The 12001-nt window shown below is 35.3% G+C and overlaps 1 protein-coding gene across 3 annotated transcripts; it reads right to left on the bottom strand.

The window, feature by feature from the left end:
* Window positions 1-906: 906 nt before the first annotated feature.
* LOC132031332 (tRNA (guanine(37)-N1)-methyltransferase 1) lies at window positions 907-10314 on the bottom strand. Of its 3 annotated transcripts, XM_059421252.1 has the most exons (10): window positions 9402-10313; window positions 7744-7842; window positions 7281-7400; window positions 6999-7165; window positions 6814-6884; window positions 5130-5272; window positions 4299-4410; window positions 3014-3126; window positions 2777-2910; window positions 907-1501 (listed from the first exon to the last, which is right to left on the bottom strand). In XM_059421252.1, exons 1-9 carry the CDS (start codon window positions 10191-10193, stop codon window positions 2782-2784), a joined length of 1746 nt encoding a protein of 581 aa, XP_059277235.1. In that variant the 5' UTR covers window positions 10194-10313; the 3' UTR covers window positions 907-1501; window positions 2777-2781. The 3 variants fall into 3 exon arrangements, 2 of the variants coding, with proteins under 2 accessions (XP_059277235.1, XP_059277234.1); XM_059421251.1 differs by lacking the exon at window positions 907-1501 and having other exon boundaries at window positions 2540-2910; XR_009408236.1 differs by lacking the exons at window positions 907-1501; window positions 2777-2910 and adding an exon at window positions 4001-4130 and having other exon boundaries at window positions 9402-10314.
* Window positions 10315-12001: the final 1687 nt, after the last annotated feature.

The raw sequence follows: 12001 nt of genomic DNA, 5'->3' as shown, positions 1-12001 counted from the left end.
ATTATTATTATTATATAAAATTCAAGTATTTCTGAATGATTGAAAAGTAAAAAATTCGTAATTGATAAAAATTAAAGAAAAAGGAAAATAAGTGACAATAATAAATTAGCTTAGAACTTAAAATGTAATCTATTTTGAATTTGAAAAGAAGATATTAAAAAAAATTATGATCGCGCGAAGCGCGAACCAATTCACTAGTATATAGCATAATAGAAGTTTGTCCATACTGTCATCTAACCACCCCCAGCTATAATGTTTTCTTACTTGCCCTCGATCCATTTGTAACTCTCATATTTTCCACTTTGGGGTACTTTTATCAAATTCTGTTAGAAATGTAAGCAAAGAAAGATGGTATCATTGTCGACATCCAAATCTTATTGGAATAAATTCATAATGAAATTTGGATTAAATTCCAAATTCATTACATGTTGACAAAGTCAAATTTGATTAATAAAGTCGAACTGGTTATTTAAGTCAAAATTACATTTTGACCGTAAACCAAATCCTAATAGTTAACAACTGAAAAATGACAGGATTAGAATAGCCACATGATGATTTAGAAAAGTAAGAGAGAGATCAACACCAAGATGTATCATTTTAAGATTTTCCTACATTTTTATATCAAGTTAACAAAAAAATCACACTAGCATGGGAAACTTAGCAGCAGACGTGTATAAATGTCTTAACGAATAAGACAGATGATTGGAAGTAAACAATTTTTGGCTAGTTGTATAGTTTACTCAAAATCAATGTGTGGTCCAGTAACCACAATAGGAAAAATGAACTATGACTGCTCCTTTCTTAAAGCAATCAGTTTAACACACACACACACACACCCACCCCCCTCTGCCTCTCTTACACAGACAGACAACATTTGCTAATAGTGATCTTCAACATATCACTGAATCCATTATAATAAAATATATAGGCAACTGCAAAAGAATTTGCAGGTAATGGATAAGGCTTCAAACAAACAAATGTTATGAATAGATAAAGACAGACACCACATAAAGCATTTGCACGCCCCTTACACTGACTTCATGGAAGGCACAACACTTTCATGCTTAAGAAAGGAACAGAGACGCTGCTAACGTGGACTTCTGTAACAGAAACAGAAAATAAAAGAAATTCAGCCACGAAAGTAAGATACGTCTAGAAGGTCATCTCCAGAACTGGATGCTATTGCAGTGTTTTTATTCCAAGTACTGGTATACTTTCGGAGTCTAGAAGTGTGCCGTTCAAAATGAGTTTTTCATAACCAAGTGAGATGACTACTGCTATGGTCCACAGTAGAGCTACAATTTCGACACGCTGCAGTTGTATATACATTCTCTACAAGACATGGTGCATCCATAACTGCAACACGTTTAAATAAAGCTCAAAGTTCCACATATTTAGGGAACCAAAATTAGATCATAGAGTACTACAACCTGCGTTCACGAAATGTGGATGTCTAGAGCTTTCTTCTTCACCTTTATAACCATTTCGAAATGGTCCACGTCTGCATCATAGAGCCCAAAGAATCAAAACTTGTGTTCAAAGATTATCTGAATGACACAGATAAATAAACTTTTCTCGCTCTCAGCTAATTCTGCTTTCCTATTTGTGCTGCAATGCTCCTGCACTTGGACGTCTATGTAACTCGGAGAGAAAGATAAGGGACTGAAGAAAAGGAGTTTGCGAAACAAAAGCTCCATCATTTTTCACAATTGTAAGGGAAACATAAGTTGCACTAATATGGGAAACAAAATATAATGACCAAGTAGGTGGAGACTGACAGACTTCCCTCCCTCATTCATCTTCACCTTCTTGTTTCTTGTTTTCTTTCTCTTCCAGTGTTAAAATGAATGTCTTACAAGGCACAGATGAGACTCAACATGCACAGGGTTTTAAGTGCGCATAAGGCGATATCCAGCCTGACACTAGGGCTAGAACTTTAGCCCCATTAGTTGCATGAAGCAATTCACAGTCTATCTCACATCACTTCATGTATGCTAGAACGAACACCTTCGGATGTCCGCCACATACATCCCAAAACATTTTATCTAAATTTTATTTTCAGAGTTTAACTAGGTCTTATTACTTTATTGAAAACAAAAAAAGTATTAGACTAGAAATTATGTAAATGTTTTTATTCTATAATTTAGGATTTGGTAACTTAGTATAAAGTTAAGTACAAATACTATTATACCCCAATACGTAGTACAAATTAAAGGAATTATATGTCCGCTCTCAAATAGTTTGAGACTAATGCATAATTGACCGATTGATTGATCAATTTTACTTTTGCAACTGTATAATTTTAATGTAATGTCTCACCATTTTTCAACTTTTTAAATTTTTTTTGATGAAGTTTAAAATTTTGTTTTCATTTTAAAACATCTAAAAAAAATATCTTGGGGTAAGTTCCTGCCCTGCATCCCTGCCGTTTGTGGTACCGATCGACATAAACTTCAATTTATTATTCTCATAGCAGTTTATTTTATAGCCAGGCATCCTCAAGAAGCAATAGCACACAAAAAAAAAAAAAAAAAAAAAAAGAGCCAAAACAAATGTCTTGCAGATTAAAGGCTTGTAAACTACTACTACGCAGCCACTAGTAAAGAACCAGAAGGCTGCAAACAGAACAAGATACTAGGGAAATTAGCAACGCTGTCTCATTGCAATTTTGCCCCTATATATGCTTTTAATACATTTATTTACATCTGAAAATAGGATGGACTGAAACATGTAACTGTTGACAAAGGGTTCAACTACCCAAACAAAATTACTTAACAGAGTTTATTTAGCAAATGCCACTGTCTCAGGTAGAACAAATGATGCACACAGCATCCATTTTCCTGGTGCAACAAGGCGAACCTTGTGCATCTGTACCTCAAAAGCCACCTCAGACAGTGCAATCCTGATTTTCTGTTCAAGTTTAAAGAAGAAAAATTCAACATTACCCTCAATAATACCTGACCTAAAAAAGTTTAGTCAGATGAAAAGAAACAGCGACATACTAACAACAGACCTCATGAAAGTCGAATTCAGGATCCTCAGCTTTCGAAAACCCATAGACATGGATCCTTGGCAAGGTAAATTGCTTATCCGTGTGCTTATTTCTGAAAATTCCTCTAAATGAATCTGCAAACATAAAAAAAGCATTTATGCATGGCTATATTTCTAGATAAATGGAATGGAAAGTCTGCTTTAATTTTTGGACACCTCATCTCCTTCATTGAACTGCAAAAAGGAATGTAATGCATCATACGTTGCCTTCAGAGAGAAATCTCGAAGCGTTGTCATGCCACATTATACATTTCAAATATGGGAGTGAAAGAACTAATCAAGGCAACAATGTTAGTGGCGTAAAATGCTTTAGACATACTCAAAAAAAAAAAAAAAAAAAAAAAAAAAAAAAATTATCCATCAGATAACCCATACAATCATCATGCCCTGCAAAAGTCATAGTAGATCTACTTCAACACTAAAAACAGGGAGTCTTTCCACGTAAAACCATTGCCTGACGAACATGCTAGTAGACATTTATGGGAGAAAATTAAGGGAAATACAAAAGAATGAAACATATTTCTATCAATAGGTTCAAGAAAATCACGACCCTCCCTCGTGCTCTCCATGAGCTTTTTTGGTGCCCCAGGTATCAATAATTTCAAAACGCAAGCTTCTGATGCTTCATTACCATTGCAAGAATTATTGTTCAATCCTCGGATACCCTCCAACTACACCGTCACATGCAAATTGGCATTAACGAAAGTAACAAAATCTTCTTTCAAATGAAAGCTTTCTGGAGTCATAGTTCAACAAAGAGAAACAAATAATCACGACCAACAGTGCTGCTCAGCCTATAATCCCACAGCAATGGGAGACGTCAAAAATCAGATTCCACTAGCAGGATACTTCTCAAAAGAAGAAGAGAAACTGAGACATCTTTTATTAGCGATATGGAGATATTTTAAATGCTACAACACAATTTAAATGAGAAGAAAGGAAAAGAGACACTGAGATAGAATCACTCATGGAGGTCAAGAACTGAGCCACTAGGAGTCTATCCAAGTGATCAATCAATAAGAAGTGCAGCTGAAATATCAAGAAGCCATCTTCTCAATCTAGCAACTTCAGAATTAGACCTGGAGAATAAATTAGACAAACTTGAAGCAGAGGGCACATTTTCTCAACTAAATCGCACCACATCCTTGGTGCTCACAATTGAAAATTTGCCAAGTAAAACTATCACTAACAACATCCAATAGCATATCAAAACTTTAAGGTTGAATACTTTTCAAAAGATTACTTACCAAGAAAATCTGCAGCATCGTTTGGCAAATTCATGACTACTTGAGTAATTGGCCTAGTTTTTTCACTGGCAAAAATACTGTCAATGAACCTCCTCCCATCCATGTTAAAAATCTACAAAATGAACAAAATCACAATTTTCTGACACTATATATCACAGGATAAATGAATTCAAGAAACCAAAACTTAAATATAAATCATTAATACATCTGCAAGATCAAGGGTGTAAACTAAGTGAACTAGTCTCAGTGAATTTGTACCTCAAAATCACTGTTCCTACTATATACTACGTAGATTTTTTTATTTTTTTTTTGATGAGGAAAATAATTTTATTGACAATTGTGGAAATTCCGTGTACAAGACATATACGAAAAGAAGAGAACCTACACCAAAATATGTTCTCAACAAAAGAGACCCAATCCTCTATACAAATAGAGACCTCATAAGTACACCAAAACGAAACTACAGAAAACATACTACTTTGCATTTTTACAAAATCTTGTTCCACCCCTTCAAATTGTGAAATTCTTCCATCTCCCAGTCCTGAAGGTTCCTTCTGAATCTCAAATCCCAATGAATTACCCCCTCGTGTGACCTACGGATCTGCTGGACCATCATCCCTCTTTGGCAAGACACTCGGTATATGTTAGGGAAGACTTCCCCCGCACCACTTGTGTGCCCAAAAGTTAATCCTGCTTCCATCCCAAGCCTTAAAAGAAATATGACCACTGAAGTCTTCCCACCCCTTCATAATACTCCTCCATAATCTTATGCATTATTCAAAAATTAGTGACATACGATAGAAAATATAACTTGCATGTGGACGAATGTACCTCAATCCTCCTCTCAAGTTTGTTACGGACAGAGTTTCTTTCCAGATATTCAACAGCAATAGGGTTTAAATCATTAGCGTACACATATTTGACCTTCTTCGCAGCAGATATTGCAATGGGACCAACCCCAGCAAAAACATCACCTATAGAGATTTAAACAACTGTGATAAACAGAGAGAACACAAGAATATACGCAAGTTAGAAGAGGTACCACATAGAGATTAATTCAGATAATAGCAAATGACAAGTTTACCAATTTGGAGCAGACCAGTTCGGTCGTGTTTGTTTGGTATTCTTTAAGCATGTCAGTTTCTTTGCTTAAATTGATGACAATGTGCACAACTTCTAAGGTATATAGCCATTCTGGCATACTTTTGGAAATTATAGTACTCCTATTTGACAGGAAATATTTAAAGATCTCATTTCATTCCATAATTCCGACTACTAATAAACACTAGAAATTGTGGCCATGTGTGCATATTACCTAAATTAATTTTTAATTGTCCACTGTCATATGCATATTGCTAAATTTATGATATGATTCTCATGGGCTCGAGTGCATTTTTGGAGCCTATGATTCGTGGTGGAGCTCAACTTAGAGTCTATGATCTTCATTGGAGCTTATTCACCACATTCGGAGCGTTTCAAAGGGCCTCAAGTGTGTATTTCCACACTACACACTTGATGAGGATCAATGATGAGAGCCAAGTCTCTACAAGCTTCATAGAGGTGGAAACCTACAAGGTTTGGGAGATTGCTTGGGTGGGAGATTTAGAGCTCGAGTTCCTTGCCCTTGAAGACTTGGAAGATAGCTTGGAGGGATATTTGCGCAAAGGGTTATTTGTGCAAGTGGCTAATTTGCGCAAGAAGGGTTATGCTTGCAAGAAGGCCATGCATGCAAGGTTGATTAGAGGGCCATCTATGCAAGGAGGGGCGTGTTTGGCCATTGAAGGCAAATTCTTGAATTGAAGACTACACTAAGAAGACTAGCCAAACAAGGCCCTTACTTCATTAAGGGTAGCATTGTAATTGTCTATTAGTCTTCTTTACTTAGCTTGTATATATAGCTTGTCTTTCATTTCATTACTTAGATTATGTTGAATGATGAATTGAGAAACTCCTTTGGAGATAGAGTGTTTAGCCTAGTAGCTTTAGGGTTAGTTATTATAATGGTAGATTCCATTGTTGGTCTTTGAACCTTTAATTCCATTGATTTCATGAAGAGTTGTTCTTTGTGGATTCATTTGAATCACTCTTGCCTTGATTTCAAATAGTATAGGTTCTTTTAGGATTGAATTAGATTGGGAGGTGTTGGATTTAATATATCCAAGGTTGCCCATAAATTCACCCTAATTGGGTCTTGCTTTTATCCTCTTTTCTCATCCCTTTTCTTCAATTCTCATCCCAATTTCTTATTATCCTTTAATTCCGCGTTTTAGTGTTGAATTGGTGTTATTCCCCAATTCAAATCGTATCAATTTAAGTTAAAAAAAATTCAAGTAGACTAATTCTTTTAAGACTTTTAAAATGGAAACTACCGACACCATGATGGGCTTTTATAGTACGAGAGTTTAGTGGAACGGCCAAGAGAAAAATTCGAAGAAAAACATATCTAAGTGGAATCGTGGAGACGGCAAGTCTGGAACTCAAATATGCAAGTAACAGAGCACTAAGTAGAACTTACAGACAACATCATTGTGGGTGAAGCAACTAAGAAGCCTCTGTCTTTCAGTTGCCAGCCTAGAACTCCAATATCTACCACAAAATGACATTTAGAAGATTTTAAAAACAAGGAGTATCAGATTCTGCGAACAGTAAATTTTCAGTAGATTTTCATCTTTACTTCTATTCTTATTAGCTTAGACTCACACTGCTGCTAAATCAACATTAAAATAGAGTCCATTTTCAACTACAGTAGTAACAAGAGAATGGTTTCCTGCCAAAACTTCAAGCTGCATTGTTCTGTAGTCATTGTGGATGACATCAATTTTATTGACAACTGTTTGTATCTTCGGCTTGTTCTTGTCCAGAACTACCTGGTAAAAACGATACAAAGAAGGGAAGAAGGGGATAGTTGCCAATGGATTTTTGAGAAATGAGGTGAAATTTAATAGAATCAAAAAATGTAGTAGACGTGTAGAAAGCAGGTACCTGTGCAATAAGTTTCTTGTAGGGGAGATGTTCATCTCTCAAGTTTAGATGGGCAATATGCCCAACTGTCTCAAAAGCTGAAGGAACAATCATACCTTGTGGAAGCAAGACCTCTAAGACCTGAAAGATACGAATTCTTTATTTATGCAAGATACACCGGCAACTTGTACAAATTCATGACAGTTCCAATTATAGTCTTTCCGCACACTATAACTCACAATGGATGAATGCAAAAGGAAATAGGAATAAAGAAAATGCATTCAAAGCCTTCTATATCCCATCCAACTATTCATGACAGGCAGCTCTAGTTATGATATATTCAAGTTTGGTAAATGACAAGACCCATGAACCTCACATACTACACAGTGATTGGCTTAAACGGCTGAGAGAAATATCCATCCTAGAAAGGCAATATTAATGGCAAAAATGAGGCACATGGCCAACAATATGTAAGGGGACATACCTCATTCATTTGCCAATAATTGTAAAATAATGTCAACTTGCATCTCACAATTTCAAAACTTAACCTTGTACTTTCCTCATTGTGTTCTTTGAGGACTGCCTGCAAACATAGTCCTAATTTGTAAGAAAGGAACCATTAGCCTACATAAATACACAAAATAGTTGAATCTAAGCATTTAACTTCTACGTTGAATGAGTAACAAGCATTCTATAACCACCACATCCCCCTTGGCCACTATCAAATTACTTATTTATATGATTTAAATACACGTTGGCGCATCTTAGAGTTAGAAATTAAGATCAAGATGAATTACCCTGAAAACAGATGCTCTTCAAGATTTTTTTCAGACATATAATCCATCTGGTAGACTTCTTGGTAAAAGGCTAAAAGCTACATGATACTCATACTCACCAGTCACCAGCTATCTAATTCTATGCACTACTATAGCAGAAAGAGTGAATCAATAATGACAAAAGGGAGAAAGTATATTGATTTACGACACAGTCTTGATATGTATTATCGTTCTGTCATACTCCTAATAACTTATCCAATTACAATGTATTAACCGCTAATGCACCTAGCCGAACTAAACTGCCAGATTCTAAGGTTATCAACAATAGACCAATTAATTGATGGGTGACTATATTTTAGGTCCCAATCCTTCCATTCTTATATCTTAGACATTAGCTCGCGACAAATTTCATACCATACTTCATAATTTGCAACCATGAATGAAATAGGTGCCTGTCACATATCCTATTGCACTACCTTTGCCGTGGAACCAAAAGCTCTAGGGGCTCAACACACTAAAAGGGAATAATTCCAGGTAGAACGAAAAGAAAAAAAAAAAACTCCATATTTCAATTCCAAGTACCAACAAGACATTACTCATGAAACTCAAAGATATGCAACTCATACAATACAGCAACAACAACAACAACATAACAAGTGTTATCCCACAAAGTGGGGTCTGGGGAGGGTAGAGCGTACACAGACCTTACCCCTACCTCGTGGAGATAGAGAGGCTATTTCCGGAATACCCTCGGCTCGAGTGCAGCTAAGCAAAGTAGTTATGAAAGAGGAAATACGACAGTAAAGAAAACATGGCAACTAACACGAAAAGCAGTACATAGCATTCAGAAAAAGAATAGCAAACAACAGCGAAATAGTGTGATAACCGAAACACAATAAACAACAGATGGCAACTCATAAAGTACCATAGTGCAACAAACAAAACTGTCGATTAAAAAATAATGTCAACATAACTAATCCAAAGATTACTAATACACTCTATTCACTACTATTCTTATACACCCTACCAAACGACCCCTCAAAGCATATACAACTCATAAAATACCATAGTGCTAAAAAACAAAACAAGAAACCTTAGTTGCCTCGGGCATTTCCTCTACCCCTTTATCCACACACCTTTCATCTAATAACAATAACCTCTTCGATCCACTCCATTCCCTTCTTCTCCTAAAATCACATATTAGGTTGGCTATATTCCAGTAAAGAAAACATGGCAACTAATATGGAACACATCAGAAAAAAAAAATACTAGCAACAATGAAATGGTGCAATAACCGAAACACAATAAACAACAACATATGACAACTCATAAAAATACCATATAGTGCTAAAAACAAAACAGAAACCTTAATTGCCTGGGGCATTTCCTCTATCCCTTTGTTCGCGTACCTCTCATCCAATAACAACAACCTCGTCGACCCCCTCCATTTCCCTCTTCTCCTCCTAAAATCATCTCCTAATAACCCACTAAAATCGTCGTCGTCATCATCATTCCCCTCATCAACCACCTCCACATTCGACACATCACTTCTCCCATACCCTCTTTTTCCATCTTTTTCCTCTCTTTTCCATTTCTTCTTCTTTTTCGGTCGCGATATCTTAGCCAAATTCTCAAACTTCACATACCCCATCGAATTAAAACTCTTCACAACCTTATCTCTATACAACACTCCACACATTTTCTCCCCATCTAATTCAGCTTTTCCGTAAATTCTTCGTTCTAGGGTTTCATCATTATTACTATTATCATTTCCAATTAATTCTTTTAATTCGTCATCAATATCGTCACCAGGAACCCTAGAAATGTTACGAATACGTGGCCAATTTAACAAATGGCCACGTAATTTGCTTTCTAAGGAGAAACAGTGTTCTGAAGGGACACGTAAGGCGGTGATATGGAAGACTCTAGTGAAGTTTTCTTCATTGAAGGTATCGGGGGTTGGGTGTAGATTTTGCGAAGAATTTTTGTGGCCTTTGTAGAGTGAAGGGCCATAAGAAAGGTGTTGGTGTAATGTTGAATAATAACAGGTTGTTGTAATGGAAAAAGAGTGAGGTTTGGGGAAAAAACGGCAAGTGAAAGGGAGAGAAGAAGTGAGTTTGTTGAGTATTGTGGTGGAAGGTAATGGATAGAGAGCCATTATTTGAAGTTTAACAGTGCTGACAAGATAAATAAACAGAGACACAGTTTGGTTGCCGGTAGTAGAGATTACACTGCCAGAGCAAACAAGTTACTCCCTCCCTCCCTCCAAAATGACTATTTTTAAGTTGCTCCACTTAAACCTCTTGTCATTCGTTATAATAGCTCGAATTAATTTTTCATGTTATATTTTGAAATTTTTATAAGAGCGGTGAAATTTATTATAACAATATGTTCCTTATAAAATTATCTCTTTATAGCAGTCATATTCAAATATTTTGTAAAAAATATATTAATATAAAAATAAAATATTTATGTTGATCATCATTAATGTCACGCACGTAGGGATATAGTTGCTCAATTGGTTAGCTATCTAAACTTTTACCTCGTTGGTAAGGATTCGAATTCCCACATTGTAAACCCCCCTTATTTCCCCTTTCCCTACCCCCTATGTAATTAAAAAAAAATTAAAAAATGTCACGCACATAGTAAATTTCAAGTACGAATATCTAAAAGAAAACAAATATATTTCTCATAGTCTTGATGAAGAGCCTCAACCTACTGCTACTTGGAGTTAGATAAAAGAGTTAATTGTTAAGCTCTTATACAAAGATTCAAGGGAAAGCTATTGAATTTCCTTTTACTAAAAGTTAGGAAAAAATTCTACGTCAATTCAAGCGTTATATTATCACTAAGAGATTGAAATTTACGAAACAACCTACAATTGTAGAATTCGTACGTCAAACTTGAAATATTTAAATTCTCAATTAATTTTAAATGCATATTGTTGTTTAGATTTTAATTCTTTATCGGTATGGTAACAACTAGTTATGAATTTATTAGTAATTTGTTAGTCTTTTTAATTGATGAGACATGAAAATCAATTGAGATTTTAAAATTAACAAGTATATTGTTTTTGTTTATAACATAAAAAATACAGAAACATAATTGTTTGCGTACTTTTATTTATAACAGCTTAATGAGATCTAACTATCAAATGTCAGTATACATACATAATAACACCTCACTATAGCAGCTATGAAATCTTCGAGCAAATGCTGCCATTATACAGAGTTTGATTGTATGATGGTGTTATATCCCGTACTTTTGCATATTCGGGGGAAATTTGAAAATAATTGTGACTTGTAAGAATAAGGCAATATTTTGATTTTGGTCAATATGTATGTTGTTGTTCTTGAAAAATATGAATGTGAAATATTGAGGAGAGGCCAAGGGCTAAATTGAAATTTTGGAAATTAGTTTGAATTACAACGAGCTACAATCAATTGGGCTCAAAAAAAAAAGATAAGAGAAATGAGGCCCAAAATTAAAGGGTGGCCGGCCAAGAGGCCTTGACCCAACCCATTTAAATGGTCATGTGATTAATCATGTGACTTGATTATATAAGTGGATGATCATATGCATATTCATCCATTAGAAAGTTCAAGAAAAAAAACAAAGGAGAAGTGAAAGAGCATAGGCATTCGGCCATAGCTCCAAATTTTTGTCCCTCAAAATCTTGTTCCAAAAATTATTTTCTTGTTGTATTCTCACTAAATCAAGGGCCCTCTACAACTTAGTGTAGTTGTTTTGGAAGATTGAGCACTTGTTTCATCAATTCAACACTTTGGTTAAGTGAAGAAGTTAGAAGAAAAAGGTAAGAATTCATCCCTTTTATTTATGTTATGAAGGTTTGTTTGTGTTGTAGTATATGGAAATGAGTAGAATATATAGAAATAAGGAAGTTTGCAAAGTGAGTGTGCATGTGTGCATGTGGCCGTGTGTGTGTGCATTGTTGTATAGATAATA

Source organism: Lycium ferocissimum, chromosome 9, assembly GCF_029784015.1.
Source record: "Lycium ferocissimum isolate CSIRO_LF1 chromosome 9, AGI_CSIRO_Lferr_CH_V1, whole genome shotgun sequence".
Classification (NCBI taxonomy): domain Eukaryota; kingdom Viridiplantae; phylum Streptophyta; class Magnoliopsida; order Solanales; family Solanaceae; genus Lycium; species Lycium ferocissimum.
Note: the sequence above shows the minus strand (reverse complement) of the source record. Positions and strands in the feature narration are given on the sequence as shown.

Bases quoted from the DNA above. Each gene is read 5' to 3' on its own strand.
- LOC132031332 (XM_059421252.1), bottom strand. From the start codon at position 10,193: ATGGCTCTCTATCCATTACCTTCCACCACAATACTCAACAAACTCACT. The intron at 7,401-7,743 runs GTATGTCCCCTT...CGTATCTTTCAG, and splicing joins ATTATTGGCAAATGAATGAG to GTCTTAGAGGTCTTGCTTCC. The intron at 3,127-4,298 runs GTAAGTAATCTT...TTATGTTTGCAG, and splicing joins CGATGCTGCAGATTTTCTTG to ATTCATTTAGAGGAATTTTC.